This window comes from Podarcis pityusensis (assembly GCF_964106645.2).
Source record: "Podarcis pityusensis genome assembly, chromosome: 5".
Classification (NCBI taxonomy): domain Eukaryota; kingdom Metazoa; phylum Chordata; class Lepidosauria; order Squamata; family Lacertidae; genus Podarcis; species Podarcis pityusensis.
In genome coordinates, this window is record NC_138032.1 from 4,801,269 (window position 1) to 4,828,993 (window position 27,725).

At 47.4% G+C, this 27,725-nt stretch overlaps 1 protein-coding gene and 1 long non-coding RNA gene across 6 annotated transcripts in view; one reads left to right on the forward strand and one right to left on the reverse strand.

Annotated features, from left to right (window-relative positions):
- Positions 1-3,369: 3,369 nt before the first annotated feature.
- LOC308478180 lies at positions 3,370-3,848 on the reverse strand. The gene is made up of 2 exons (XR_013986887.1): positions 3,705-3,848; positions 3,370-3,485 (listed from the first exon to the last, which is right to left on the reverse strand). It is a non-coding gene; the product is annotated as an uncharacterized lncRNA (long non-coding RNA).
- Positions 3,849-3,884: 36 nt separating this feature from the next.
- Positions 3,885-27,725, forward strand: part of DIS3L2 (DIS3 like 3'-5' exoribonuclease 2) — a 196,771-nt gene continuing 172,930 nt past the window's right edge. The window contains exons 1-3 of one of the 5 annotated variants that reach the window (XM_081007397.1): positions 3,885-3,986; positions 10,751-11,457; positions 26,924-27,082. In XM_081007397.1, coding sequence (XP_080863523.1) covers positions 10,767-11,457; positions 26,924-27,082 — 850 coding nt within the window. In that variant the 5' untranslated portion in view covers positions 3,885-3,986; positions 10,751-10,766. Of the gene's footprint in view, positions 3,987-7,883; positions 8,038-10,750; positions 11,458-13,590; positions 13,758-26,923; positions 27,083-27,725 lie in introns of those variants that run through there. The other 4 variants (XM_081007398.1, XM_081007400.1, XM_081007401.1 and 1 more) reach the window with 4 other exon arrangements.

The following is a 27,725-nucleotide window of genomic DNA, read 5'->3' on the forward strand; positions in this document are numbered from 1 at the left end:
TTAGGGGTATGTGTACCCCTGCGTACCCCCAGAAAAAAGCACTGCCCACAGGCATCTGGTTGGCCACTGTGAGAACAGGATGCTGGACTGGGTTGGCCACTGACCTGATCCAGGAGGCTCTAAAAGCTAGGATAGCTCAGTCGGTAGGGCGTGAGACTTTTATTGCCAGGATTGTGGGTTTGGGCCCTGTGTAGTCCACACCCGTGTGCTACGAAGCTGGCTTGCAGAGCTCAGCCTGTTGCAGGAGAGGCGGTGGAATGGCCAAGTTTGTCCTTCCCCCCACAACTCCCTCAAAAGCAGCCTTCCCGAACCTAGTGCACTTCAAATGCTTTGGACTATATGACTAATTGACCCCAGCCATCCTAGCACCCACCCTACAGACACTGACGAGGAGCTGCTGTTCTTCTACTTAGCCAGAATGAGCGTGGACAGGGCGATATAGAATAACTGTTCCTTTAAGAACTTGTGCTTGAGCTTGCTTTTTTCCTCTGCCCTCCCCATTCTCTTTTCTTTGCGTGTCATGGCAGGGATCTTCTTTGTCCTAAATTTTGTAAATTGCTCTGAGAACATTCTTCTGCTATATATATATATAAGGGCATAAATGCCATATATATACACAATGCAAAGGCCCTGTTCATTTAAAGGAAATAGTTTGGGTGGGGCGGCAGAGCAACATGAATACAAGCTACAATCAATGTTCTAATGGTTACTTGCATAGCAGTTGTACTTAACTGGCTGGTTTGACAGTAGCTCAAAAACAAAAACAAAACACAAAACAAAACAACATTTCAATCCAAATGGTTTCTTTTTTTTACTTAAAAAGTGACAGAAATATACTGTATTTCGTCACACACTAAAATGACATTTGTAGTTTCCTTGAAAATGTTTCCAAGAACAGCTGCTTTGCAGAGTGCAATTGATCCCACAGATACTCAGATGAGGAGGTTTCATTGTTTTGCACTAGTGACCACTTTTATGCCATTGCATTTACGAAGAACACATGGAAGGGAGCATCACCGTGGTGGATATGCTTCAGCCACAGATGATTAAGACCCAGGTGACACCACTTGAACATTACTTCACTTTGCCTGGAAAGAAGCTTCTCATATGCGATGCTCCCTGGCCAGAGGCAAGTATCCTAATGTGAGTTGTTGGCAGCTTCTGTTTGCTTTACTGTATGGAAGCCAGCTAGCCATCCAAGTTGGCTTTCATCTTTCTTCACGCAGTTGAGTACCGTACTTTGCGGAATGGGAGGCAGAGTCTGGCTCTTCCAAAGACTGTGGCCACATCTGTACCATATGTTTAAAGCACGACAATGTCACTGTAGGAGATAGCAGTCAAACATAGTTATGCATGGCTGCTAGTTAGAACATGAAGAGGATAAAGACCAGAGAGTTGTATTGCTAGATAGACTCAGTTGGATGGTCATTTCCAGAGGGTGATGCTTGGGAAACGCTCTTCAGCTCCATGGAGCCTTCAGTGTGCGGTTCCTCATGTTCGTTTTTATTCCCTACGCCAGGGGTCAGCAAACTTTTTCAGGAGGGGGCTGGTGTCCCTCAGACCTTGTGGGGGGGCCGGACTATATTTTGAAAAAAATATATGAATGAATTCCTATGCCACACAAATAACCCAGAGATGCATTTTAAATAAAAGCACACATTCTACTCATGTAAAAACACGCTGATTCCTGGACCGTCCGTGGGCCGAATTTAGAAGGTGATTGGGCCGGATCCAGCCCCCAGACCTTAGTTTGCCTACCCATGCCCTACGCTGCTTAAAATATACATGAAACCGTTGAGTGGGGTTATTTGGCGTTCTGGAGTACGTTGTCAGCAATATGCTGATGACACACAGCTCTACTTCTCCTTTACATCAGCAGGTGAGGCAGTGGAAATGCTGGACTTCCTCACTAATGGACTGAATGAGAGCTAACAAACTGAAGGTCAATCCAGATTAGACGGAGGCACTGTTAGTGGGCAGTTCCCTAGACTGGATGTCGGGGAGGTTGCCTGCTCTTGATGGGGTTGCTCTCCCTCTGAAGGATCGGGTACATAGCTTGGGGGTCCTCCTGGATCATTTGCTGTCGCTCAAGGCTCAGGTGGCCTCAGTGGCCTGGAGTGCCTTCCATCAGCTTCAGCTGGTGATCCAGCTACGCCCCTATCTGGACAGGGATAGTCTAACTACTGTCTATGCTCTAGTAACCTCTAGGTTAGATTACTGCAATGTTTTATATGTAGGGCTGCCTCTGAAGACGGTTCAGAAACTTCAGCTGGTACAGAATTCAATGGCCAGGTTGCTCACTGGGACAAGACGGTTTGAGCATATTACGCTGATCCTGGTCCGACTGCACCGGCTGCCAATTAGTTTCTGTGCCCAATTCACAGTGCAGCTTTTAACCTATAAAGCCTTAAATGGCCCAGGACTGCAATACCTCAAGGACCACCTCTCCCCATAGGAACTGACCCAGACCCTCTGATCATCATCAGAGGCCCTTCTTCATGTGCCTCCTCCACAAGAGGTCCAGAGGGTGGCAACAGGGCCTTTTCTGCAGTGGCTCCGTTTGTGAAATGTCCTCCCCAGGGATGCTTGACTGATGCCTTCATTATGCACCTTTAAGCGCCCGGCAAAAATGTTCCTCTTTAACCAGGCCTTTGGTTGATTGTCATTCAATGGCCCTTTAAATGTGTTGTGGAAGTGGTAATGATTGGGTCTGCCTTTGATTTCATTTTTATTATGTATTTTGTGATTTTTATATCGTGATTTTATGTTGCGAACTGCCCTGAAGGGCAGTATACAGCTTTAATAAATGATAATGATAATAATTTGTCAAAATGTGATCAGAGCCGCACAACATTCAACATGTTTTTCTTCACATAACTGATATCTAAAGTCATGTACTTTGCTCATGTGCTTTACACCCTAAAAAAGGATTTGTCAAGGTGCCACATTCATAGATCTTCAGTCATCAGTTGTAGTAACAAATATTCTGCTCCACTTCTGGATATTCCCTGTTTTCTTTCACATGCACACTCACCGGATTCCATTGATTCAACACTCCCACATGTTCTTTCTTATCCTTCAACGTTGTTAGTTTAACCACATTCAGCTACTCCCACGTTTTCCTAGTGGTGTCTAATTTATTTTTGTTTCACGACATTCTTCCATGCTGTAGCAAACACACTCCTTGCAGTCATCAAGCCACACAGAACTTGTATTCCATAAACAATAAACAAGGATCCTCATTGGGGGATCTAAAGGGACTTATTCCTGGAAAATGTATCTGGTTATCTCTGTTATTTAGGCCCTTCATAACTTATTTTTGTAAACTGCTTGGGCGCTTTTTCTTTAAAAATAAAATAAAAATAAATATTAAGAAGTTCAAAAAATGCATTTAATTTAAACAAACCAACGTTTGCTTTTTCAACGATGGTTTTTCCTTTGTTTTTAGCGGTTCTTGGTTGTAATCTGTAAACGACCTCGAGTCCCTGTCAGGAAAAAAAAAAGGCGGGCTGTGAATAAATCTATAACCAACAAACCAATAACTAACCTAAGCTATATATATATTAATAGAAACACAGACACCCGAACACGTATAAACAATCAATAAATAATAAGCATATACATATATAACTGGAAGCTAACGAAATAAACGTAAACGCACAAATAAACCGATAGAAGCTAAGTAAATAAATACAAAAACGCACGTGCAAACGAAGCGAGTTGCGCGGTCCCTGCTTTCGAGGGAATACGGTAATGTCCGCTTGCAAGGGGCGCCCGGCCGCCCGAGGCCACCCCAGGCCAGCGGGGCTTCGCGCCTGCGCGCTCTCCTCGAAACTTCGCGCGGCGAGGTGCAGCTTCGCGCCCCGCGGGCTTGTGGGCCCTGCCGCTGCCCGTAGAGCCACGCCTGACCCGGAAGTAGAGGGGAGGCAGGAAGTGGGGGAACCTTTGAAGGCTCCTCAGTGATGCGAGTGGGGAGTTTGGGGCAGGTGAGTGAGGGGCAGGGTGTGTGTGGGGCTCATTGCCCGTTTGCGGGTGGGGAGCGCCGCCGCTTGTGGCCATGGGGCTGGGCCTTTCCCCTCGTTGCCTTTCCCGACTGGCTCCAGGGCTGGGTCTGGGTCGCGGGTGGGGGGGGGAGGACCCCGGTGGGCTTCGACCCCCCCGCCCCAGTTGCCCCCGGGAAGCTGCCTCACACCGAGCCAGGCCGCCGTCCCATCTAGCGTAGCGTTGCCTGCACGGGCTGGCAGCAGCTCTCCGGGGTCTCCCCCAGCCCTCCCTGGAGATGCCACGTGGGGGTTGGGCCTGGGGTGCGCTAACCATTAGGCTACGGCTCTTCTGCCTTGTTCTGAGTCAGGTCACAGGCTCACTCGGCCCAGTATTGCCTGCACGGACTGGCAGCGGCACTCCAGGGTATCAGGCGGGGGCCTGTGTCTGTCTCTCCCGGCACTACCTGGGGATGCTGAGCAGGGGGTGAACTTAGGCGGTTCTCAACCTGTGGGTCCCCACATGTTGTTGGACTACAACTCCCATCATCCCTGAGCTCTGGCCTTGCTAGCTGGGGGTGATGGGGGTTGTAGTTCAACAACATCTGGGGACCCACAGGTGAGAAAGGCTGAAGGGCCTTCTGCATGCAAGGCAGGTGCTTTGCCTACTGAGCTATGCGCTTTCCCAGGGCCTTCCGTAGCCCTGGGTACCGAATCAATTACCCCTCCACCTTTTTTCTTTTTCTTTCTATTTCAAAAAGGGATTTTGCAAATTCTTATCCTTCCACTGTTCGGTGTGCTGTATTGCCTTATGCGTGCATGATGTCTGTCTTGCCTACCTGTTTGCCCCTGTTCACTTCAGAGTGTGTTTTTCTTTGTCTTTGCCTGTTTGTCCTGTGTGCCTGGAATGGTTTGCAACATCGGCAGTGAAATCCAAAAAAGCCAAACATAAAACATGAAACAAATGTTAAAGGTGGTGTTAATACCACTCAGCAGAGAGAAAAACACTATGACCAGAGTGGAATTGTGGGGATGGAGGAGGGGTCCCTGGAACAGCTTTGTTTTGTGGTCCTCGAGCTCAGTCCCTAATTTTCCTTTGGTGAATTTTTTTAAAAAGTGTAATTAATGTGTTCACACATGTGGTTGAGCACACAAACCCCTTCTTACCCCTCTCCTTCTGAAACTGTTTTGCCTAAATAGCAGTGTGCCTGAATGTCTTTGACCTAAAAGTACAGCTAGACATACAAATAATAACTACTGTAAAATTGAAATACTATCTATATAAATAAAAGGAAGCTATTGGTGTCAGTTCCAGGGCATGTGCTTGCCTCTAAAGAAGGCTGCGCAGGGCAAGCTGCTGCTGAGTAAATAAATATAGCAGGCAGATATGAGTCTTGTGCAATATGTGATGGAGGAGCCTGTGTGAGGAGAGAGAACGCAAAGATTAATTATTATTATTTAAATTTCTATACCACCCTTTGCCCAAAGATCACAGGGCCGTTTACAATATAGAGACACAAAATGCATTCCATAATAACAAACAAAAACAATACCCCCAGAGTTTAAAGGCCATATATTGTTTAATTAGCCAAAGGCCTGAGATAATAGGAATGTTTTTGCCTGGTGCCTAAAGGTGTATAATGAAGGCACCAGGTGAGGATCCCTGGGGAGAGCATTCCTCAAACGGGAGCTACCACAAAAGAGGCCTGTTCTCATGTTGTTGCCCTTTGGACCTCTCACAGAGGAGGCACATGAAGAAAGGCCTCAGATGATGATCACAGGGTCCTGGTTGGTTCATATGAGGAGAGGTAGTCCTTGACTTACTGCAGTCCTGAGCCATTTAAGGCTTATAGGACAAAACCAGCACTTTGAATCGGGCCCGAAAACGCATTGGCAGCCAGCGCAGACAGGCCAGGATTGGTGTAATATGCTCAAACCGTCTTGCCCCGGTGAGTAATCTGGCTGCCAAGTTCTTCACCAGCTGTAATTTCTGAACCATCTTCAGAGGCAGACCCACATATAATGTGTTGCTGTAAGCTAACTTAGTGGTTACCAGAGCATAGAGGACAGAAGTTAGGCTATCCCTGTCCAGATAAGGGAACAGCTGGGCCATCAGCCAAGTCAATGGAAGGCACTCCAGGCCACTGAGGCCACCTGAGCCTCAAGTGACAGCAATGGATGCAAAAGTACCTCCAAACTGCCTATGTGCTCCTTCAGAGGGAGAGTACCCCCCTCAGGAGCAGGCAACCTCCCAGGCATCCTGTATAGGGAATTCTTGGTGTGAACATTGGAAACCACCTTGTATTGTTGGGCCATATAGCTCAGTATTGTCTACACTGCCATAGCAAGTGCCTCTCTAGGGTTTTAGACAAAGAGTCCCTATGGGTTCTACCTGGAGAAGCTGGTAGGAATTGAACTCAGAATGTTTGCATGCAAAGCAGATCCTGTGCCACAAAGCTGTGACTGTCCCCCCAGGGTATGAGAAATATGTAAGGGTCTATCTAATTCAATTTGTGATTATTTCTTGTACTCCAGAGGGGTTAAAACATTATAGTTTGGCCAGAATTGTTGGTAGTTCTTCAGTGGGTTCCTCACAAGCCACAACAATGTGCTGAACATCTTTTCTTTCCCCCTCTTTCTGTGGCTGCTTGCTGCCTGCTTCCACTTGTTATACTTCTAGCAAGGCATGGGACTTACCCTACTATATATACTGTAGCTAAGACTTTAGTATATTGTAACTGAAATAAATACATATTCTTCCCTTGTTTGTCCCTGCCTCAATTTTCTTCCCCTTCGTCTCTTGCCTCCCCTGTGATTGCAAACTCTGAAGGGCAGGGACTTGTCCATTATATTTACCCCTTATGACATATAGCAAAGGCTGCAACTTGGGCTTAATGCAGCTTTGATCTGCTGCCTTGGGGACACCCAGTATTTTTCATTGCAAGGGGATATAGTGTGTTGAGATGAGTTTCCTAGAAAGAAGGGCATTGTTGCCCAGGGAGACGGGTGTTGTTGTTTTTTCGTGCTAGTCTTCTTTCTTTCTTGGGTCAAAAGGGTGAGTGACAGCAACTTTCTCCTAATCGGGGCAGCCTGTGTGCCCTTGTGCTGCTTGGGATATCCCCAAAGAACTGAAAATGTAGATCAGGCCAAAGCCCATTTCCTAGTATTTCAGGATCTGGTATTCCGAGGTACACTGTATATAGACGTTCTATTTGTGGAATGCAAAAAAACTCACTGAGTTTGAAACAACAAAAAAAGGAGCTATCTTCCAGTGTCTAGTCATTGATAATAGCTTGCTGTGTTAGGAAGAACTTTGATCTCCTTTGCACCACAAGTGAGGGTGTTCACTCCACCCATTTTTTGGGTCATCCTGGACTGCCACAACATAAAAGCATGAAGTTGGGTGGGGCAACAGTACATCCTCTGTATAATTTTGTTTTGGGAATACTTATATTAAGTATCTGGGTGTGATTATAGCACTGGCCATACTTAATAACCTTTTCTATTTTTACTCTGAGCCTCCTTGAGGACGATATTAAAGGTTTGAAGGAATCCCTCCCCTTGCCCCCACCCATACCCCCAGTCAAATGAGATAGAGACTCTGGGGTGTGTGTGTTTGTGTGGGAGCTTGATGGCTTGTATGCAGTTGGATACTCCTTTGTGAGACACGCAGAACCGTTTCCTCTGCAAGGTGCTGCCTTTTCCTTTGTACTTTCACTCTGCTTGTGAAACTCTCTGGTCTGCATGTGCTGGTGAGCCAATGAACCTGTGTTTGGTTGGTGGGGCAGGTGTGTTCGGCCGTGTGGCTGGGGATCCCATTGCTTTTTCCTGGAATTGTAAATATCTACCCACATGCAGCTGTGTGTGCAAGTAAAAGAGTGGTTGCTGGTTGAGCTCAGAGGTGTAGGTCACTGGGAAAAACCTGCTAATGTGATAAGCTTTCCTTCTGAACGTCACACATCTCTGAAATATGTTGACACCATGAAGTCCCACGGGGGAATGAGTGGGTCTGACCCTGGCACCACAATGGGTGCTTGAAGGAGAAAGGAGTGTTCAGGTGAGAGATTGCTGGGAATGCAGGGGAGGGTTCAGCTCTTTTCTCTCAGGTGCCCCCCAATTTATATGTGATTGGAGCAGACATGTGTCAGGGCTGGGTGATACCTGCTTTTCAACATCATGATATATCATCCGCTGAACATTGCGGTATGCTGATATATCACGACGTCTGAAATAAGGATGTGAAACTTACATAGACTTAAGGTCTAAAGCTGACACATTTTTACTTGCCCTTAACCTGTTGTTACAACCATTTTTAATAAAAAATAATACAGAACAACAGGGGCAGCAGGAATCACCAGAGAAGTGGTGACTAGCTTCACGGTTTTTCCCATATCACGATTTTTACATAGCACAGGCACACATCGTGACCTGTGATTTATCGCCATGTCAAATATTATGAAACTGTTATCACGATGTGGACTTCAACCGATTTTGGACTGTGTATTGATACATCGCCCAGCCCTGGTGTTTTGTGTGCAGTTTGATCCTCACTTTGTAGCTCATTCCATTTCCATTTAGTTTTACTTTACATATACCAGGGAAGGGGAATCTGTGGCTTTCCAGATGTTGTCCCACCTGCCCCAGCTAGCAGGCCCACAATCAGAGATGATGGCATCTTTGGTCCAAGAATATATGAAGTGGCACAGATTGCCCATTCCTGACAGAGGGAAGGAAGATAGCTAGCTGGTGTGACTCTGTTGCAAAGATCTGGAGCTGCCTCCTCCTTTACTGTGTGTGTATTGGTTTTAACCGCTGATGAATAATTACATTTTTAGTGCTTTTGCGCTGAGCTCCCTTGAGGATTTCTACTGTTTTAAGGTTATAATAACTTGGCCGAACCCTCTTGCCTGTCAGTCCTGCCTCCACCCCTGAATCGAAAGTTGGCTAGAAGTTCCTTGGGACAGAGAACTATCTTCTGCTTGTCTTACTCTGCCCTGTGTCCTGTACACTGGTCGACACTGCTGTGCAATTAAATGATCAGGGTGGTCCGTACGGGACTGAGGAACGGTGCTGTCCTCAGTTGCTGGAGTTTACCACTTATGATGTTTGTATTGATGTAAACCTCCAGAACTTATTTTGTATAGCTAACTATTTAGCTCTATCCCCAGTATATGTTATCTTATTGCTATGGCTAGTGGCTAATGCAAATAAAGTTTCTATCTATCTCCACCACTTACGAGGGAATCTCCACCCTTCCTGTTGAAACCGTCGTAAGAGTTTCAGAAAGAGAGAGAGAGTGAGAAAAAAGAAACATGGTTATTTTTGGAGAGCCTGAGAATGGACATGATCGGGTTTTTGTTTTTGTATGATGGCTGCTCCTTTAGCTTGGCCACATTTTCTTCTTAGGAGCAGAGTGGGTTGAAATGATTTGTGCACGGCTAGGATGAAAATATTTGGCTCAGATGCCTCTCTGTCTCTCCCTCTCTGGAATACCGCCATATGCACTGCTCGGGTCATAAACTGGTCACTCCTACCCCAGTTAAATATTGTGAGTCTTCTGATGTAATAAAACTACAGAACTTATTGAAGTGCTGCTACCACGTTCTACCTCTCTCTCTCTCCCCACTCGCCTCACAAATGAAAAAGAGAGAAAGACTAAAGGGAAGGCTTGTAGCTCTGTAGTGGAAAGCATGTTTGGCAGTGGAGAATCCCAAGCCCAGCGTTCCAGATAAGGATCTTTAAGCATCTCTTTAAATGGGCTTTCACCAGTACGCAAGCCATTCTTCCAAGTCTTGAGATAAATTGCTTTGCAAATATTCCTATCCCCCAAGAAGAAGGCACTTATAACAATTATTGGAGCTTTAATTATTTATTTTTAGAACCTTAGAAAGTTGCTAGGGACCTCAAGGGTCATCCAGTCCAACCCCCTGCTATGCAGGAGTCTCAGCTGAAGCATCCATGACAGATGGCCATCCAAACTCTACTTAAAAACCTCCAAGGGGGGGACATGTCCTGTCAGAATCTCCTTTCTTATAACGTCAATCCATTGGTTCAGGTCTTACCCTCCGGAGCAGCAGAAAACAAGCTTGCTCCATCTTCCATGTGACAGCCCTTCAGATATTTATTGCATTTCCTCTCAGTCTCCTCTTTTCTAGGCTAATCATACCTAACTCCCTCAAGCCTTTCTCAACAGGCTTAGATTCCAGACTGTTGATCATCTTTGTCATGAATTTATTTATTGCATTTATATCCTGCCTTTTTGTCCAGGGAGCTCAGGGTGGCATACATGTTTCTCCCTGTCCTCATTTAATCCCCACAACAACCCTGTGAGGTAGGTTAGGCTGCGAGACAGGCGGTTTGGGGGAACTGAGAGCCAAGGAACCAAGGGAAGGGTGGGATGAGGGCCTCATACAGGACCTGGGGCAACCTTTCCCCAACTTGGTACCTTCCAGAAGCTTTGGACTACAACTCCCATCAACCCTAGCTAGCACAGCTGATGGAAGTTGTAGTACAAGTGATCTACGGGGGCACCAGGCTGACCCAGAGACAGGAGCAGCTGTGCGGCCTTGGTGGGAAAGAATGTGGGGAAGGGCCATTTAAAATAACGGAGTCAAATCTCTGTCCTCGTGGCGTTCACATCTTCCTTCTTGCCTGTCTTCTTTGTTTCTGATTTGCTCCTGCAGTCCTGTCGCGTAGTTGTTCTGACGCTAGTAAGTAAAACTGCTCCTCTGCTCAACGCCGACCTCATGTTTGCGCTCCTTTGATGGCAGGTGACACTCCCGGGATATGGAACTGCAAGGATGTGCACGAGGCGCTCCTGCCCACGCTCCGAGGGATGGACCCAGCAAGCCCGCCATCCCTCAGAAGAACGCGTACGCAAGGCTCGTGCAAAAGCACCACAGTGGGAGGTTCCGCTCCTACCTGAACCACATCGCTCAGAAGCTGCAGCTGGAAGAGGGGACCCTCAACGACTCGGGTTCAGACGCAGAGCCGTCCTTGAAAAGAGGCCTGGTGAGGGAGGCCCTGTCGAAAAACGGGGTGAAAGCGCCTGGGACTTTGCTGGCCAGAGCCCTGCATCCAGGCCAGCCGGAAAAGTCTGAACGCCTGAATGAGGAAGGTTTGATCAAGAGGCAGAGCCGTCCAAGCGAGGCTGGCAAAGGTGACTACGAGGAGGACGTCGCGGAGGAAGAGGATGATGACGTCTCTCCTAACCGCCATGGTGATGCAGCTGCCTCTGCAAGGGCAGGGCAGGTGTTGGGGGGCCACAGGACGTTGTCCACAACGGCCTCTTTTCTGCCGAAAACCCCCAGCTCTGGAGAGAGGGGCAGAGAGGAGTATTGGAGGAGCAAGTGCAGCGGCAGTGACGGTCCTGCCGCTTTGGAGAGAGCAGACAGATCCATATCTGCCGGACAGTTCGGCGTGGATTTGCCCGCAGTGAGTTCCAGGAAGGCCAGTCCCTTCTCCAGCCAAATGCATGGTGAGCTACCGAGTGTCTTAAATGGTTGCAGTTGTTGATGCAAATAGCAGCGTGTGGCTTATCTGTGTAACCTGAGATTGTTACAGCTTGAGTGCTGTGTTAATCGCTGGTGTAACCCGGGCTCGCATGAGGATGATGGTGGTAAGAGCAGCTGAAGGCTTGCAGCTGGTTTAACCTGCTGGCATCCCCAGCCAGGAACAAATAGGCTATATATAGATTTCGGTTGCTTAGAAGCCACCTCTAACCGAATTGTTAGGCGTTGGCCTCAGATGTTTGGGTGTCTGGAATATTTTTCAGCCCTGTTTCTCTCTGTCACCATTCATCCATGTGCTGTGTGGTCTGTATTGCTAGCTTTACCCATCAGCAAGATCCCAGATAGCTCCAGTGATTCCTTGCTTGGGCTTGCCGTCAAGGCAGTGAGCTTGTTTGTGCCTGCTTGTTATTACAGGGCGCGCAGAGCACCTCTTTGTAAACAGGGGCACACCCTGGTCTCATCAGGCCTACATGCACGTCCCAGCAGTTGCCAGCTTTGTAGGGGATGCTGGGCCTCTGTATATAGGGGGTCCTGTCACTCTTGCCTGTGTAATCTTACTGCTGCAGCACCCCAATATGATATCCTGCTGCTGTCAAGTTTGAGACCAATCTAGGAGCTCATTTCTGGGCGTAGGGTACCACAAATGAGGTATGTTGTGGCGTAGCATAGTAGCCCAGAGACTGAGCTAAATTGGGAAGCTCAGGTCTTGCTTCTACCATGAACACATTACAAGGCCTCAGACAAGTCACACTCTCTCCCAGCACCCGCAGATCTGCAGTATTGGGATAATACTGGCCTACCTCCCAGGATTGTTGTAAGGGTCATAACAAAATATTGTGTGTTACTCCCTTGGAGCATTCTGAAGTGCTACACGGATGCCAATAATTATTCTTAGCATCTGTTACGTGCTTTCTTTTCCCTTCCCCTCGATGACGGGTGGGCAGTGGTGATGGGAGGGTCTCCCTCCCTCTCCTTCCCATCCCTTCCTCTTCTTTTAAGCATTGTCCAAGCCCATTGAGTTAATTCCAGCCCTGGTTGCAGGGGTGGGTGGGTGTCTGCCTGCACACCATGGAAGGAATTCAGTGTAGTGCTAAGTAGATCATGCCACCAGGGCAAACATTTCCACTTTCCTGATGGAACCATCTCCCCTCTCATCCCACTGTGTGTTGTTCTGGTGGTTCTCCGACTCCTCTCCCAAGCCAATTTGGGGGGAGGCACAGGGGGAGGGGAGGTGGGAAAGCCTCTTTGAGCTGGTGAAAGCCTTTTTGCTGGCTTTTGCTGGCAGGACCAGTTAGCTGAAACCACGCCCCATACATTTAAAGCACATTCCCTCCCTGCCTCTCCCCAAGAATCTTGGGAACTGCAGTCTACCACTTACAGAGCTACAGTTCCCAGCACCCTTAACAAACTACAGTGCCCAGGATTCTTGGGGTGGAGGAAGAATGTGCTTTAAATGTATATGTGTACACAGCTTAATTCTGCTTAGGAGTTTGGGCCTTTTGTGTTCGAGAGGGAAGCATTCCAGCTATTTTATGTGCAAAATCGGGGCACACATCTATGCTTGTTTCTAGCCACTAAGCATCATTGCCTCTGCCGCTTAAGGGTTTTGATTTTTCTGTAAGTTCCTCTGCCTGCTGTATCTATCTGTTGTGTGATCGCCTGTTCCACATTGGCAGATTTCCGAAGTAGGCAAGTTTGTAAACTGACCGCAACACTTCTCTTTCCTCATCTATATTTCTTAATTTTTATTTTTCAAATACATGCCAAGCTTTTTAGCCTTCAAGGGGTTTTATATTTTTAAAGACCCTTGGAAGCGTTTAATAGCCCTTCCGGTCAAGGTGTGATTGCCTTTATAAGAGAATAAGAACTAGGTTTCATTCAGCAGCAAGTTAAACTAAGTGGATAAACAGAGTGTGTGAGGATGAAAGAGAAGCTTGCGCCAGCCGTGTTATTTTTTTAAAAAATGCATCAGCCCAAAATGGTGGCAAAATTGGGAGAGCTACTTACCAGGAATAAGAGCTGTAGAAAGCTCTAGGACCAGTGACCGTTGATGTTTTGTAGAACCCTCCCTTAGCAACAGCTCAGATTGGCTAGCAGTGATTCCGTCGCACCAGTTGTGCTTGGTGGTGACTTTTGCCTTCCATTGCAGCAGGCGGCCAGTCAGGTCAAGCTTGCTTAAGCCGCATGGAGTTTCTGTTCTATAGGCGCACCTTGGCGTAGGTGGGGCACTTAGTTTGCTCCTGCTTTCCGCACAAGACACACTGAGGTGTGGATTGTACAGGTTGAGCTGGCTGTGGGATGGACAGGGAGATGAGATGCTGAGAGACGGTTTCAAACTATTGGCTATTTTGTGGTATGAAATGAGCTTCCTGGCAGGCAAAGTGCCATGGGAGAGTCCTTAGTTGTTCTAACCAGGAAGATGAAAATATGTGAATGGCGGAAGGATGGTGATAGGTGGAAATTCTCATGATGCCGGCGAAGGGTTGAGTAATTGAGTGTCTTGAAATCTTGTGTAATATATTTGATTCCAGCCCATTGCAATAGTAATACTGCCACCTTTTGATCTGTGGATCCACAAGGCAGCTGACAGCGTATTTGAAATCTTTACGAAAAACAAAATAAAGACTGAACAGCACAGCAACAAAAACTAATAGAGGGAAGCAAGAAAGTGGCAGAAAAGGGCAACCAAAACAATGAAGGTGCTGGGCGCTGGACGTTTCAGGGCAAACAGAGCATAGTTAAAACTTTGCTGCTACAAGGTGGAGTGATGGCCGGCAACCTGAATGGCTTAAAAACAAGTTTAAACAAATTTGAAGAGGGTAAAGCTTCCAATTGCTACTAGCCCAGATGGCAATGTTCTGTTAGACATGGCCTCTGAATCCAGTTGCTGAGAATCACAAATCGGGAGAGCGCAGTTGCACTCAGCCTTCTTGCTGGTTTCCCATTCTGATCAGGTTGGCTGATGTGAGAACAGATTGTTGGACTAGGTGGTTCTTTGGTCTGATACAGCAGGACTTTTATGACATTCTCATGCTCAATAAATCGTGGCAATATTTTAGCCTGGAGTTTCCCAAATTTGGGTCTCCAGCTGTTTGGGTCTCCTAGCTGGCAGGACCAGTGGTCAGGGATGATGGGAACTGTAGTCCAAAAACAGCCAGAGACCCAAATTTGGGAAACCCTGTTTTAGTCTATCAAAAATCTAGGCTTTGGGTCTGGTTCATTGGCGAAGCTCATCTCGTGTTCTTAGCAAAGCAGTAGTGATAGTTAAAGATGGTAGTCCTTAAGGTGCCATAGGACTTGGTTGTGTTTTCTGCAACTGACTAACTTGACTCCTGCTCTGGTAGTAAAAGTGCAGTAACACACAAACTCAGTGAACCCCCAAAGATTCATCTTTACTTGCAGTTTCAAAGGCCAAAAAGATGGAGTGAGACACATCTGCTTAGGAAGGAAGTTCTACAGTTCTACACCACTATTGAAAGGACTTTTGACCTGATGGCCACCTGCTGTAAGGTGATGGAGGGGAATGGATCAGGTCCTCCAATGAGCATCTTTAGATATGAGGAGGTTCACTTCCATGTTCAATATTTAGCTTCTGTGTCTTGGAAAAACCCTGTTAACTAACAGTCTTTGTTCTGGACACTTGGTCTTCAAGTGATCGTGCTTAAATAGAGAACCAAACAGAAATCTGCCTCCTCACTTTGGATATCCTTTTGCACTGCACAGTTGCATTGGCTAGGCCAGGTAGAAGTTGAAGTCCAAAATATCTGGACATCCCCTGGTTGAGGAAGGCTTGTGCAGTGCAGTAGGTCTGTGGACTGTATGACCAGAAGTTTTGGGTTACGCTTCTGGGCTGAATGAAGACTGTATTTAATAGCAAACATACATGCATATATTCGTATAGCAACCTATTGGTACACACAGTACCCAATAAAGAATACAAATTAGAAAGCTGGTTTAAACCAGTGATTAAACTTGACCCCTTTTAAATCAAGCTATAGCTTGTTCACATGGGAAGATGAGATCTTGGCATCTGTGAGCAGACACTTTGAACACCACTAATGCTTGGGGTTTGTTTCCTGTAGATGGCTTATACACTGCTATATATTAACATGCTGTAATTTCTGACTCAGCCTCTCCCCCAGTGCCTTCCAGATATTTGGAGCTAGGACTGGTCTCGAGGGTAGTAGGTTGGAGAAGGCTGCTCTGGGTATTCAGGGTTACTTTGAGTCTGGCAGGGTGATGGAGCTCCCTGTTAACAGTTTGCAAGACAGAAATCTAATAAACCCTGGACACAATTTCATATTGCAAAATTGCACCCCTCTGGTCCATTTAGGGTGAGTCATATGCCATATTACGTGGAGCCCTCTTTGCTGTGGAAACTGGGCCAGGGGACCTTATGTCCTCGGGTACTAAATGTGAGTTTTTCTGAAGTGTTGACTCAGGGGTTGCGCAAAATGTGCTCAACAGACCCAGCTTTATCGAACCCATGCAGGTGCCAGGAGTCGTAATTTATAGAGCAGTGTTTTGGCGCAAGGGACCAAAATCCGTTCTGTGTTTGTTTAGACCGGTCTTCTCCGAAGACTGTTCAGATTTATCATAATCCTGGTTCCTGATTGAATGGAAGTGCTTAGGAAAGTGAGCTGATTTAATTCAGTTCCATTGCTGGTGGGTGGGCATGAAACTGATCTCTGCTGAGATCTGTGGGGTCTTATGCTGACTCTGCTGAAGGTACTGAGCCTGACATGATCTCTAGGTCTGGGGTGGCCCAGGAGTTTGAGACTCTGGGCCTTTTTAACTGGGACTACAACCATCTATCTAGCCAAGACCTGTGAGGTTCCAATTTATTGAAAGGCCAGAGCACCAGCTGGTGTGGAAACCTTCAAGCCCCAAACAATTCCCCCCTTAAATCCAGTTGACTATCTGTAAATGACGTTAATCAGAGTAATAGGATACAGAAAAGAAGGGAGTCTGGATTTATAGCATGGCACTGACTCTCCAATTGTTTCAAAATGTCTTTGCAAATTTCTCTCCTGATTTCTTGGTAGGGAAGGGATGCATGCATTCCTAAACTTTGTGCAGTTGTGATGTGATGTTTTTTGGCTTGCACCAAGAACAGTGTTAGTACAACAGTGGATAGATCTTCTCTTGGGAGCTTATATCATGCTCTTGTGCAGGGCTACCGTTCTTAAAACCACATATTCAAAACACAGTGTCAGCAATTGGAGCCCTGTGAAAGTCTCAAACAAGGGGAGGAACTTGTGGCAGTGTTCCCAAAGGTGCATTATCATATGCCCTCCATATCTTTGTGACTACAGCTTCCATCAGCCCCAGCCAGCAAGGCCTTGTTTGCTGGGGTTGTCATGAAGTATACCAAACACCTGACAGTTCTTGTTTATCCTCTCTGCTCTTCCTCCTCCTCCTCCTCTGTCTCTACCATCATCCCCAACTATTGGTTACTTGTTGTTGTTGTTTAGTCGTTTAGTCATGTCCGACTCTTCGTGACCCCATGGACCAGAGCACGCCAGGCACTCCTGTCTTCCACTGCCTCCCGCAGTTTGGTCAAACTCATGCTGGTAGCTTCAAGAACACTGTCCAACCATCTCGTCCTCTGTCGTCCCCTTCTCCTTGGGCCCTCCATCTTTCCCAGTATCAGGGTCTTTTCCAGGGAGTCTTCTCTTCTCATGAGGTGGCCAAAGTATTGGAGCCTCAGCTTCACGATCTGTCCTTCCTAACAGTGTTCAGATTTATATATGTTATATTTTATCTGCGCAATTGGAACGAATTTCAGGAATCAAAATGCTTTTTCTGTGCAGCCTGAGCAGAAGCAGTCACTATTAAGAACAAGAGGTAGGAATAGGCCAATACATACATGGACTGTCCCTGGATCAAGTAACTTTTCTTCTTTAAGTTCTCAAAGTTCTTAACCAAGCTTGAGGTTGTCATCTGAACTTGCCAGATGTTTAACAGATAATCAATCACTGTCAGTCCATAATCTGAAAAATAAGCCTTTAGTCTTGCCCCAAAATGGCAACTAGACATCCCATTTTGGCGACTGCAACCTAGGTTTAAGGAGCCATTTGGCTCCTAGCTTCATATATCTTTTGAGTTTCTAACACTGGCTTCTTGGACTTTGATGTCCTCTGTCTTTCTGCTAGCTTTGCCCCTTCATACCTCCTTGCTATGGCCATCTCCTTTGCAGGCTTCTGGGTGAATCTAAGCGCTCTTGGCACACATTGTCTCCTCTCCCAGCAGTTGGGACCGTCAACTAGCCTTCCTGGTCCCTCTGTCATCTCCGCTGAATGTTGCTGACAGTTTTCCATAAAAATAAAAGCAAACCTCCTTGAGTATAGAAAGCTATTTGGGAGAAAGGTTCCTGCCTACTCTTCTCCCTGTCCTGCTAAGTTTCTGCATGCAAAGAGAGGCTTATTTGTTTTAAACATTGGAGCATTCCACCAAACTTTTAACTTACAGTGGTACCCCGCAAGACGAATGTCTCGCAAGACGGAAAACCCGCCAGACGAAAGGGTTTTCTGTTTTGGAGGCGCTTCGCAAGACGAATTTCCCTATGGGCTTGCTTCGCAAGACGAAAGCCCATAGGGAAATCTCCGGGGACCTCTTTTAAATGCTGGCGGTGGGGAGCAAAGCCTTTCCCCCCCTCCGGCCTTCAGAAGAGGTCCAGGAAGGCCGGCGGGGGCCGAAAGGCTTTGCTCCCCACCGCCAGCATTTTAAAAGCAGTCCGGGATAGCAGGGAAGAGCTTCCCGCTATCGCGGACGGCTTTTGAAGGCAGGCGGGGGGGGGCAAAAACTTTCGCCCCCCGCCCGCCTTCAGAAGAGGTCCAGGACCTCTTCTGAAGGCGGGCGGGGGGCAAAAGTCTTTGTCCCCCCTGCCTGCCTTCCCAGGGGCTTTTACATCGCCCCGGACAGCGGAGAAGTCCTCCGCTGTCCCGGGCGATTTTAAAATGCCGCCCGCCAGCATTTTAAGATCGCCCCGGACAGCGGAGAAGTCCTCCGCTGTCCCGGGGTTTTTTAAAATGCTGGGGGTGGGAAGAAAAGCCCTTGTTTCCCCCCCCCCCAGCCTTCAGAAGAGGTCGGGGGACAGACTGTCCCCGGACCTGGTCTGAAGGCGGTTTCCTTAGGAACGCATTAATTGATTTTCAATGCATTCCTATGGGAAACCGTGCATCGCAAGACGAAAAACTCGCAAGAAGAAAAAACTTGCGGAACGAATTAATTTCGTCTTGCGAGGCACCACTGTATTTTTATTTTTATTCTACCTTTCTGCACTTCAGGCAGCAAACTTGGGTTTCCCACGCTGTCTCTTAGTGACCAGATCCAGGCCTGCTTGGTTTTCAGCAGGACAGCTGCTTCTTCATGTGTCTTCAGAGCATGATGTTTTAGTGTGCCTCCCCCCCCCCGCCACTTGCAGCCTGCAAGCCCCTGTCACATGGCACAATTGCACATTTCACTGTGCTCTGGAATATTTAAACTCCCTTTTGCCTTCTTTCTCTGCCTTCTTTTAAGAGCTTCCTGTAGGCTTTTTATTTCTTCCTTTCTGGGTCCAAAGAAAGCAGAGAAGTATCCTTGGCCATGTTTTCTTTTGCTTGCATTCTGAACCATCTCCGAGGCTTTTTATAGTGCAGCGGACCTGCCCTTGGCCAAAGAGAAAAAGGGGGAATTCAGCTGGTGTCTCGGGGCAGGTGGGTGGGTGGTGGGGGTGGAGCCTGTGCAGCAGCTGGAAGGAGAGATCCACGGCCGGCCGCGTCTCAGAGCCCAACACTGACAGGCGGATGGAGAGCACTAGCAGGCAGAGGAGGTGGCCAGGGGGTCACGAGCAGGGTGGAGCAGGTTCACGGAGAGTCCTGAAAAACCATTGGCGTGCCGCAGCCCCTCCCTGACAAAGCAGATGTTGCCTTGCGCTCAGCTGGAGCGCGGGAACTGTTTTGATAAACTTTCGGCCCCCTGCTACTAAATGGCTCTGGGGCCAAGCCTCAGCCGAGCATGCCAGGATGGTGTATCTGTGGGCCTTGCATAACTTCCTTGCTCTCTACAATATTCTGTTCTGTATTTGCTCAGGTTGCCGGTGTCCTCCTGAAGCACAGGGGCTACTAGCCGTACACTTCTGCATGGCTATGGAGGACAATTCTCTCTCTCTCTCTCTTTCTCTCTCATTAATGGTTAGTGGCACATGATTCTATTCTCCTTGCCTTATATAATAATAATAATAATGATAATGATAATTATATGCCGCCCATCTGACTGGTTGCCCCTGCCACTCTGCCACCCAACAAAATATTAAAAACCCAGTAGAACACCAACCATTAAAAACTTCCCTAAACAGGGTTGCCTTTAGATGTCTTCTAAAAGTCTGGTAGTTGTTTTTCTCTTTGACATCTGGTGGGAGGGCGTTCCACAGGGTGGGTGCCACTACCAAGAAGGCCCTCTGCCTTGTTCTCTGTAACCTCACTTCTCGCAGTGAAGGAACTGCCAGAAGGCCGTCGGAGCTGGACCTCAGTGTCCGGGCAGAACGATGGGGGTCGGTACGCTCCTTCAGGTATACTGGGCTGAGGATGTTTAGGGCTTTAAAGGTCAGCACCAACACTTGGAATTGTGCTCCGAAACTTACTGGAAGCCAATGTAGATCCTTTAAGACCAATGTTAAATGGTCATGGTGGCCTCTCCCAGTCACTAGTCTGGCAGCGGCATTCTTCCTCTTTAAGTTCTCAAAAGTTCTTAACATAGCTTAAGGTTGTCATCTGAAATAGCCAGATGTTTAACTGATAATCAATCACAGTTGGTCCATCATTTGAAAAATAAGACTTTAGAGCTGTCTTGCTCAAAAATGGCAACTAGACATTCTGTTCTGGTGACTGTAACCTTGGTTTAAGGAGCCATTTGACGCCCAGCTTATATATCTGAGTTTCTTACACTGATGGGGATGCATATCCGAACCACACTACAATGCAACTGTGAAAGCAGCTTAAGCATATACAAGCTATGCTGGATCAGATCAATAGTCTGTCCAGTCCAGAACCCTGTTTCCACCAGTGGCTACTGGAACGCCCCTCCCCTTGCTGTTTATCCCCACACCAAGTATTCAGAGATATACTGCCTCTGAACATGGGTGCTCCACACTGCCATCTTTACTAATAGCCATTGGGACAAATGCTGATCCTCTATTAACTTGTCTATTCCCCTTTTAAAGCCACTTGAGCCAGAGGCCATCACCACCTGAGCTGGAGGGGAGGTGGAATTTGTCAAGAACGCTGCATCTGTGTGTGTGAGTTTGGTTTGGTTAAGCCTGGCTCCGTGACTGCTTCCCATCAAAACAGCACAACCAACAGCTGCCTCTGTTTTCTTACAAAAAAACTGTGTTTGACGGGGGTTTTCAGGCAGGACATTTGATCTCTCGAGTTATTTTGATAAAACAAGAGGGTCACTTTTGATCTGTCAAACAGAATCTGTGTGTGCCGCTGCGATCCACATTCAAGACCATGGCACCCGTGTTTGCTGTTCTGCCTGGTTTGCGCAGCTTGACGTCGCCGGCTTCCTTCATACCAGGCGCACGAGTAATTGTGGGAACTCATTGTGGGATTTTGATTTGGCAACTTTTTCTCCTTAGGTAATGCTGCACATGGCTGGAGCAGCAGTGAGCTGGGTGGAAGGTTAGGAAATGCAGCACCCCAGACCTGTTCCTTCTTCCTTGCAGTGTATTTGATTTCGTGTTGGAATCTGCCTTTTGTCCATTGATCCCAGTATAAACTACTTAGAGTGACCCTCCAAGCAGTGTTAGAAACTCAGATATATAAGCTGGCGCCAAATGGCTCCTTAAACCAAGGTTGCTTAAACACAATGTTTAGTTGCCATTTTGGAGCAAGACTGCTCTAAAGTCTTATTTTTCAATGATGTACTGACTGTGATTGATTATCAGTTAAACATTTGACTAATTCAGATGACAACCTTGAGCTCGGTTAAGAACTTTGAGAACTTAAAGAAGAAAAGTCCCTTGATCCAGGGACAATCCACATATCTATTGGCCTATTCCTGGTGACATGGACCATTCATTGTTGTTATTGTTTAGTTGTCTTAGTCGTGTTCGACTCTCTGTCACCCCATGACCCAGAGCATGCCTTGGAAACTCTCACTTTCTTCTCAAAGCTTCTCCTTTTTTGTGTCCATGGAGTTTTCTTGCCAAAATACTGGAGTGGTTTGCCAGTTCCTTCTCCAGGACCATTCATAATCTAAGAATATTCTTCACAACTGAGAGCAGGGAAGTGCGGTGGGGGGAAGTGAAGACAAGCAACAACAATTAAGTGTAACGTTGTTCACTGCTCCTGCTGAAATTGCACAAAAAAAGCATTTAGGTTCCTGAAATTCGTTCCGATTGTGCAGATAAAATATAACTGATAGAATTCTACAGGATGTGATATTAGTGTGGGAAAACAATCTAGATCCAAGGATCCCCAGGCATGCGCCTCAAGATGGTGGAGATGTCAGACACCATCCTGGTGCCCAGGCACCTTCACTTGGTCGCAAGTGGCCAATTTGTTGTTTACTCATTTAGTCGTGTCCGCCTCTTCGTGACCCCCTGGACCAGAGCATGCCAGGCACTCCTGTCTTCCACTGCCTCCCGCAGTTTGGTCAAACTCATGCTGGTAGCTTCGAGAACACTGTCCCACCATCTCATCCTCTATTGTCCCCTTCTCCTTGTGCCCTCCATCTTTCCCAACATCAGGGTCTTTTCTAGGGAGTCTTCTCTTCTCATGAGGTGGCCAAAGTATTGGAGCCTCAGCTTCAGGATCTGTCCTTCCAGTGAGCACTCAGGGATGATTTCCTTCCGAATGGATACGTTTGATCTTCTTGCAGCCCATGGGACTCTCCAGAGTCTCCTCCAGCACCATAATTCAAAAGCATCAATTCTTCGGCGATCAGCCTTCTTTATGGTCCAGCTCTCACTTCCATACATCACTACTGGGAAAACCATAGCTTTGACCTTTGTTGGCAAGGTCATGTCCCCTTCATGGATCACTGCCTTGCCGTGGCGAAGGGGCTTGAATAACTCAGAGAAGCTATGAACTATGCCGAGCAGGGCACCCAAGATGGACAGGTCATAGTGGAGAGTTTTGACCAAACGTGATCCACCTGGAGGAGGAACCGGCAAGCCACTCCAGTATCCCTGCCAAGAAAACTCCATGGACAAAGACAACAGGCATATAAAAGTGGCCAATAGCAAGGTTCAAAATGTGCCTGGCTAATTTCAAAGACTGCCTCCAAGGTCTCTGGCAGAGGTCTTGCTATGTAGGATGGCGGGGGGTGGCGGCTCTAGAACCCAGCAGCTCCCACAAGCAAAGTGTCATTCCTACCTCCGATCTGTGGGATTTTTCAAAGTATTTTGGAGCTGTGTGCTTACACGCATATTTGCCACACCAACAAGAAGGCGCTCTTGAAGTGCAGTGGATGCTTATCCAGGAATTGCCTTAAGAACTGAGGACCAGGCCACATGTTGCATTGCCCATGCCCTGTTTGCATCCTTGTGGCATCTCCCTTTTTGGATAGTTTATTATCCTGCCCCCCTACATTGCTTGGGGCTTTTTCTTCTTTCCTTCCAGTATCCTCAAGCAAATCTCCACAAATCTGCTCCCTGCCCCAGTTGTCTGGTGCAAGCTCGTGTTCAGCACAGTATGGGAAGCCCCTTCTCCTACTCCAGCTCTGCAGAAGGGAGGACGGGTCTTGCGTGTTGCTCTGGGCGTTGCAGTAGACAGATTCTTGCTCTGCTTTTGCCACCTCCCACGTTCATCGTGGTATGAAGACAAGCCCCACCACCATGATCACACCCTGCAGTTCCCTGGCATGTGCAGAGGACTTGTGGCAGCCACAAATTACGTCTGGCTAGTAACCAAGCCAACATTTCTGGACTCTGAAATTTATAAACCTCTAAATGGCTTAGGACCATGGCACCTAAAGACCTAAACTTCATGCATATGGATTTGCCCAGTTTTTAAGCCACAGACCTCCCGTCCTGTATCTTTGCTCCTCCACCAGCTACAGTAAGGCCCATGGAGACTGGCCACAGGGCCTTTACAGTTGTAGCACCCCATTTATGGAGCCTCCTTCCCTGAGACGCTCTCCTGGTGCCGTCTCTGTTTTTATGTTCAGCACCAGTTGAATAGTTTATTGGCCCAGGCCTTCTAATGCTGTGTTTTGAAATCCGTTTAGCGATCTCGGCTGTATAAGTGCTGCTTTTTTCGTTGGAGGCATTTCCTTGCGTTTACGGCTTTGTTTGTTTATCTGTTTCATGTATGCCGCTCGGTGAGCCTTGCTGGCCGAGTGGCAGATTTTTGTTTAAGCTTAAATAAGTAAATTTCCAAGGTTAAGAGTCATGTTGTAGCGACGGCAGAAGTAAGTCACGACAAGGGATTTGGCTGTGGTGTGGTTGCTGCAACAGAAGGGTGGAGCACCTTTGCTCTGGGCAGACTTCCAAGGGGCAGAGGTCAGAGGTGGGGTGGGGGCTTCGGGGGGGAAGTGGGAGGAGCAACGGGTGCCACTCTTGCCTTCATGTGTGCTAGGGTGCACCCCAGCCACCCAAAAGCCAGTGGTCTCTATGCGCTCACAGTCCACGGACTCTCACCCCTTCCTCCCTCACCCCAGCATGCATCACGGTTCAATAGCGCACTTGTGAGGGGTGTGGCCTTGTGAGAGGGCGTGGCTTGGCAGAGTCAGGAGGGCTGCGTTTGAGGGCTGCTATTCACTTCTGGGCCTCAGGGCAAGGCTCTTAAGGAGCCGTGGGAGGGTTTGGCACTCCTCATCCTACCCTTTCGTTGCAAAAACCAGGGGACCCCCCTCCCCAATTCCTACATATTCTTGGACAACTGTGAGTTAAAGCCAAAGGGATTGGCTAGGCTCCTTTGAATTCCCCATATCTGCAGGAAATACAGTGGTACCTCGGGTTACATATGCTTCAGGTTACATACGCTTCAGGTTACAGACTCCACTAACCCAGAAATAGTACCTCGGGTTAAGAACTTTGCTTCAGGATGAGAACAGAAATTGTGCGGCGGTGGCGCGGCAGCAGCGGGAGGCCCCATTAGCTAAAGTGGTGCTTCAGGTTAAGAACAGTTTCAGGTTAAGAATGGACCTCCGGAACGAATTAAGTATATAACCAGAGATACCACTGTACTTGGAAACAGTGCAGGAGCCTTCCTATCTAGGCAACGATGTGTCGAAACCATCTTGTTACCTGAAAGCAAATTCTTCTAATTTGTTTTATCAGTTCTTTGGCTTTGCTCCTGTTTCCTGCAAATGTGGAAGTTTTTCTTTTTTCTTTTTTAAAAAACCATATAAAAATCCTATCTCTCTCTCTCTCTCTCTCTCTCTCTCTCTCTGTGCATATACTAGGCTCACTTTGCCTATAATTAGATTGTGATCTAACACTGAGAACAATGAGACGCTACTTGAAGGCAAGTGGAAGAAACTGAAAGGGCCTGACACCTAGTTATGGACTAACCTCAGAAGGTTGCAGATGGAAGCGTTTTAGTGGGGAAAGTTACCGAACAATGGGAGACTTTGTCCATTCTCTTCCCCCCACCCCATTCAAACACTTCTACGCCAAATTGTGTTTAAAAATCAAAAGGAACAATTTAGTGCTGTGAGCCGACGGTCGGAATCCATTGCTCTGCTTGGTAGGGAGTCACCTGGGAACCGTACAAGCCTTTAACGATGCTCTCGCCTGGTTCCTCTCACCCTGGGAGATCTGGGTTAAAGACATAAATAACCGCAATGTAAACAAAGCTGAGAGTTCATCGGCAGGCGAAAACGCCCAGCGCTTGAGTTGCAAGATTGTATATGGGCAGAGAACCTCTCTCTCCTCCTCTCTTTTCTCTGACTTCAGTTGGCTTGCTGTCTCTCACGACTGACGGGTGAAAGGTTTTCTAGGACTGGCCTTCTGTCCTTTGGGTTGCCTTCCTTTCTCAAGGTGCAGTGCAGTAGAGGAGCTCTGGGGCAGAGCCTTGCATGCCAAACACCCCAGGCTGAACCCGTGGCATCCCTCCTTAACAGGACTGGCACAGCAGGGCCAGGGCAAAGAGGTTCAGCCACCCCTCGCATGCACACAGACAGGAGACACTCAGACACACAGATTCCGCATGTGTGCTCCTTTCCTCCTTTCCAAGAGAGATTCCCCCCATCATTTTTTACACACATGGAAGTGGGTGAGTGGGTGGGTTGGCACTGCTCTGCTGCAGGTAGAAGTTTTATCTGCTTAAGGCGGCACTGTTGGTGGGGGATGTATGAAGACAGGAATCAACATCTCAATAGTGCAGCAATGTGTTAAAGTGCTGACTGGTGGTGGTGGTTGGTGTGTGACATCTGTGCAAAATAAATGAATAGTAAAGGAGCCAGGTTTTGCTGTGAAATTTGATGATTGGGCCCCCAACAAGTGCAAAGGAATGCTCTGTCCCATGAGACTAGGGCCCTTCAGGATTTAACCTACTTCTGTCTGTACTGTAAGACAGAGCTATTCCGCCTGGCCTTTAATTTGAATTCAGCCTGATCTTTTATTTCCCTTTTCTTCTCTTCTCTTCCCTCCCCCTCCACTTTTATGAAGATCACCCACTCTGAGACCCCACAGCTAATTCTCCCCTGGCCTCCTCGCTGACCCAAGTAGGACCAATTCAGCGAGCTAGCCCTGGGGATTATCTAATTGATTTTTGATTTTTATTGTTATTCATGTTTTTATACTGTATTTTATGCCGCTTTTATAATTAAATGTTTTAAAGTGTTTTAGATTTGTTGTTAGCCACCCTGAGCCCAGTTTTTGAACCAGGAAGGGCGGGGTATAAATAAAATGTTGTTGTTGTTGTTGTTGTTGTTGTTGTTGTTATTAAAGGTGCAAAACGCAGCTTAAGTTCATAGATTGTAGAGTTGGAAGGAACCCTGAGGGTCTTCCAGTCTAACCGCTTGCAATGCAGGAATATGCAGCTGTCCCATACGGGGACCAAACCTGCAACCTTGGCGTTATCGGCGTCACACTCTAACCGACTGAGCAATCCGCTTGGATAATCGGGCCAAAGATCCATTTAGCCCAGCATCCTGTTCTCGCAGTGGACAAACAGAGGCCTCAAGGGAAATCCGAGCACAAGAGCCCTTTCCCACTGGCAATTCCCAGGAACTAGTATTTGGGGTCATATTTCTTCCAAAAGGGCAGGGACAACACGGCCATTGTGGTTAGTCGCCATTGATAGCCTTATCCTCCATAAAATTGTCTCATCCTTTTTCAAAGCCATTTCAAGTTGGTGGCCATCATTAGTTTTTGTAGGAGCATTGTAAAACCAATACAGTGAGAGGCTCTAATGAGGAGGGGCAGGATTATAGCCAGCGAGAGGCCTTGCTCTGAGACTCTTTTGCCTATATACCACCCTTGTGCTTTGATTCTTCTAGGTGCACACAAGCAAGGCTTGCCGAGGACCAGAAATCACTCTGAATCGGCCAGAGCCCCCCCAAATGTGGAGAGGAGGCGGCAGCTCTCTGAATCACATACAGACACCATGAGCAACTCTGACTGCAGAATGGGCCAGCGGCAGCTGGGGACCCCCAGAGGTATGAATGGGGAGGTTCCACATTTGAAAAGTGAAGCTTGCTTTCTGCATTCATGCTCTCGATGCCCATAAAATATGAGCTGCATGGAAGTCTGCTCAGAAATTGGAATCGCCTTGGATGATCGGCTGCGTGCTCTTTCAGACTCTGATGTTGTGATTCTGAATTCTCATCCCGGTGTCTCAGATCAGCTTTACAAGTCACTGTGCATCTGCAGGAATCCAGAATCAGACCTCATGAAAACCTTGGGTCCTTCATTCTCTTCAGGCAGCCAACAAATTTTTGGTGCTCATGGTTGTAGAGGAAGCAGGACACTTGTTCTGCAGATCCCCATTTTCTTCTCCTCTTCCCTTCAGATTTCCATGTCTCCCCATACTTCCTTTCCCTCTTGCTAAAATGTCCAGGTTACCGACTATTGCAAAGTACGGTAAACTTGCAGTTTGTTTTTTTTAATCATTTGGCGCAATTATGGAATAGAGATAAACAGCAAGGAGTAAATATCAAGGAGTTACAATCGTTCAAACACGGTCATTATATCTCAGCTTAATCAGTCAAGATATAAACAAACTCCCTTCTGTGCCCCCAGCCCTGCTGCTCAAAGGCCCATCAAGTTCCAGCATCCTCTTTCCTAGAGTAGCTTTGGAAG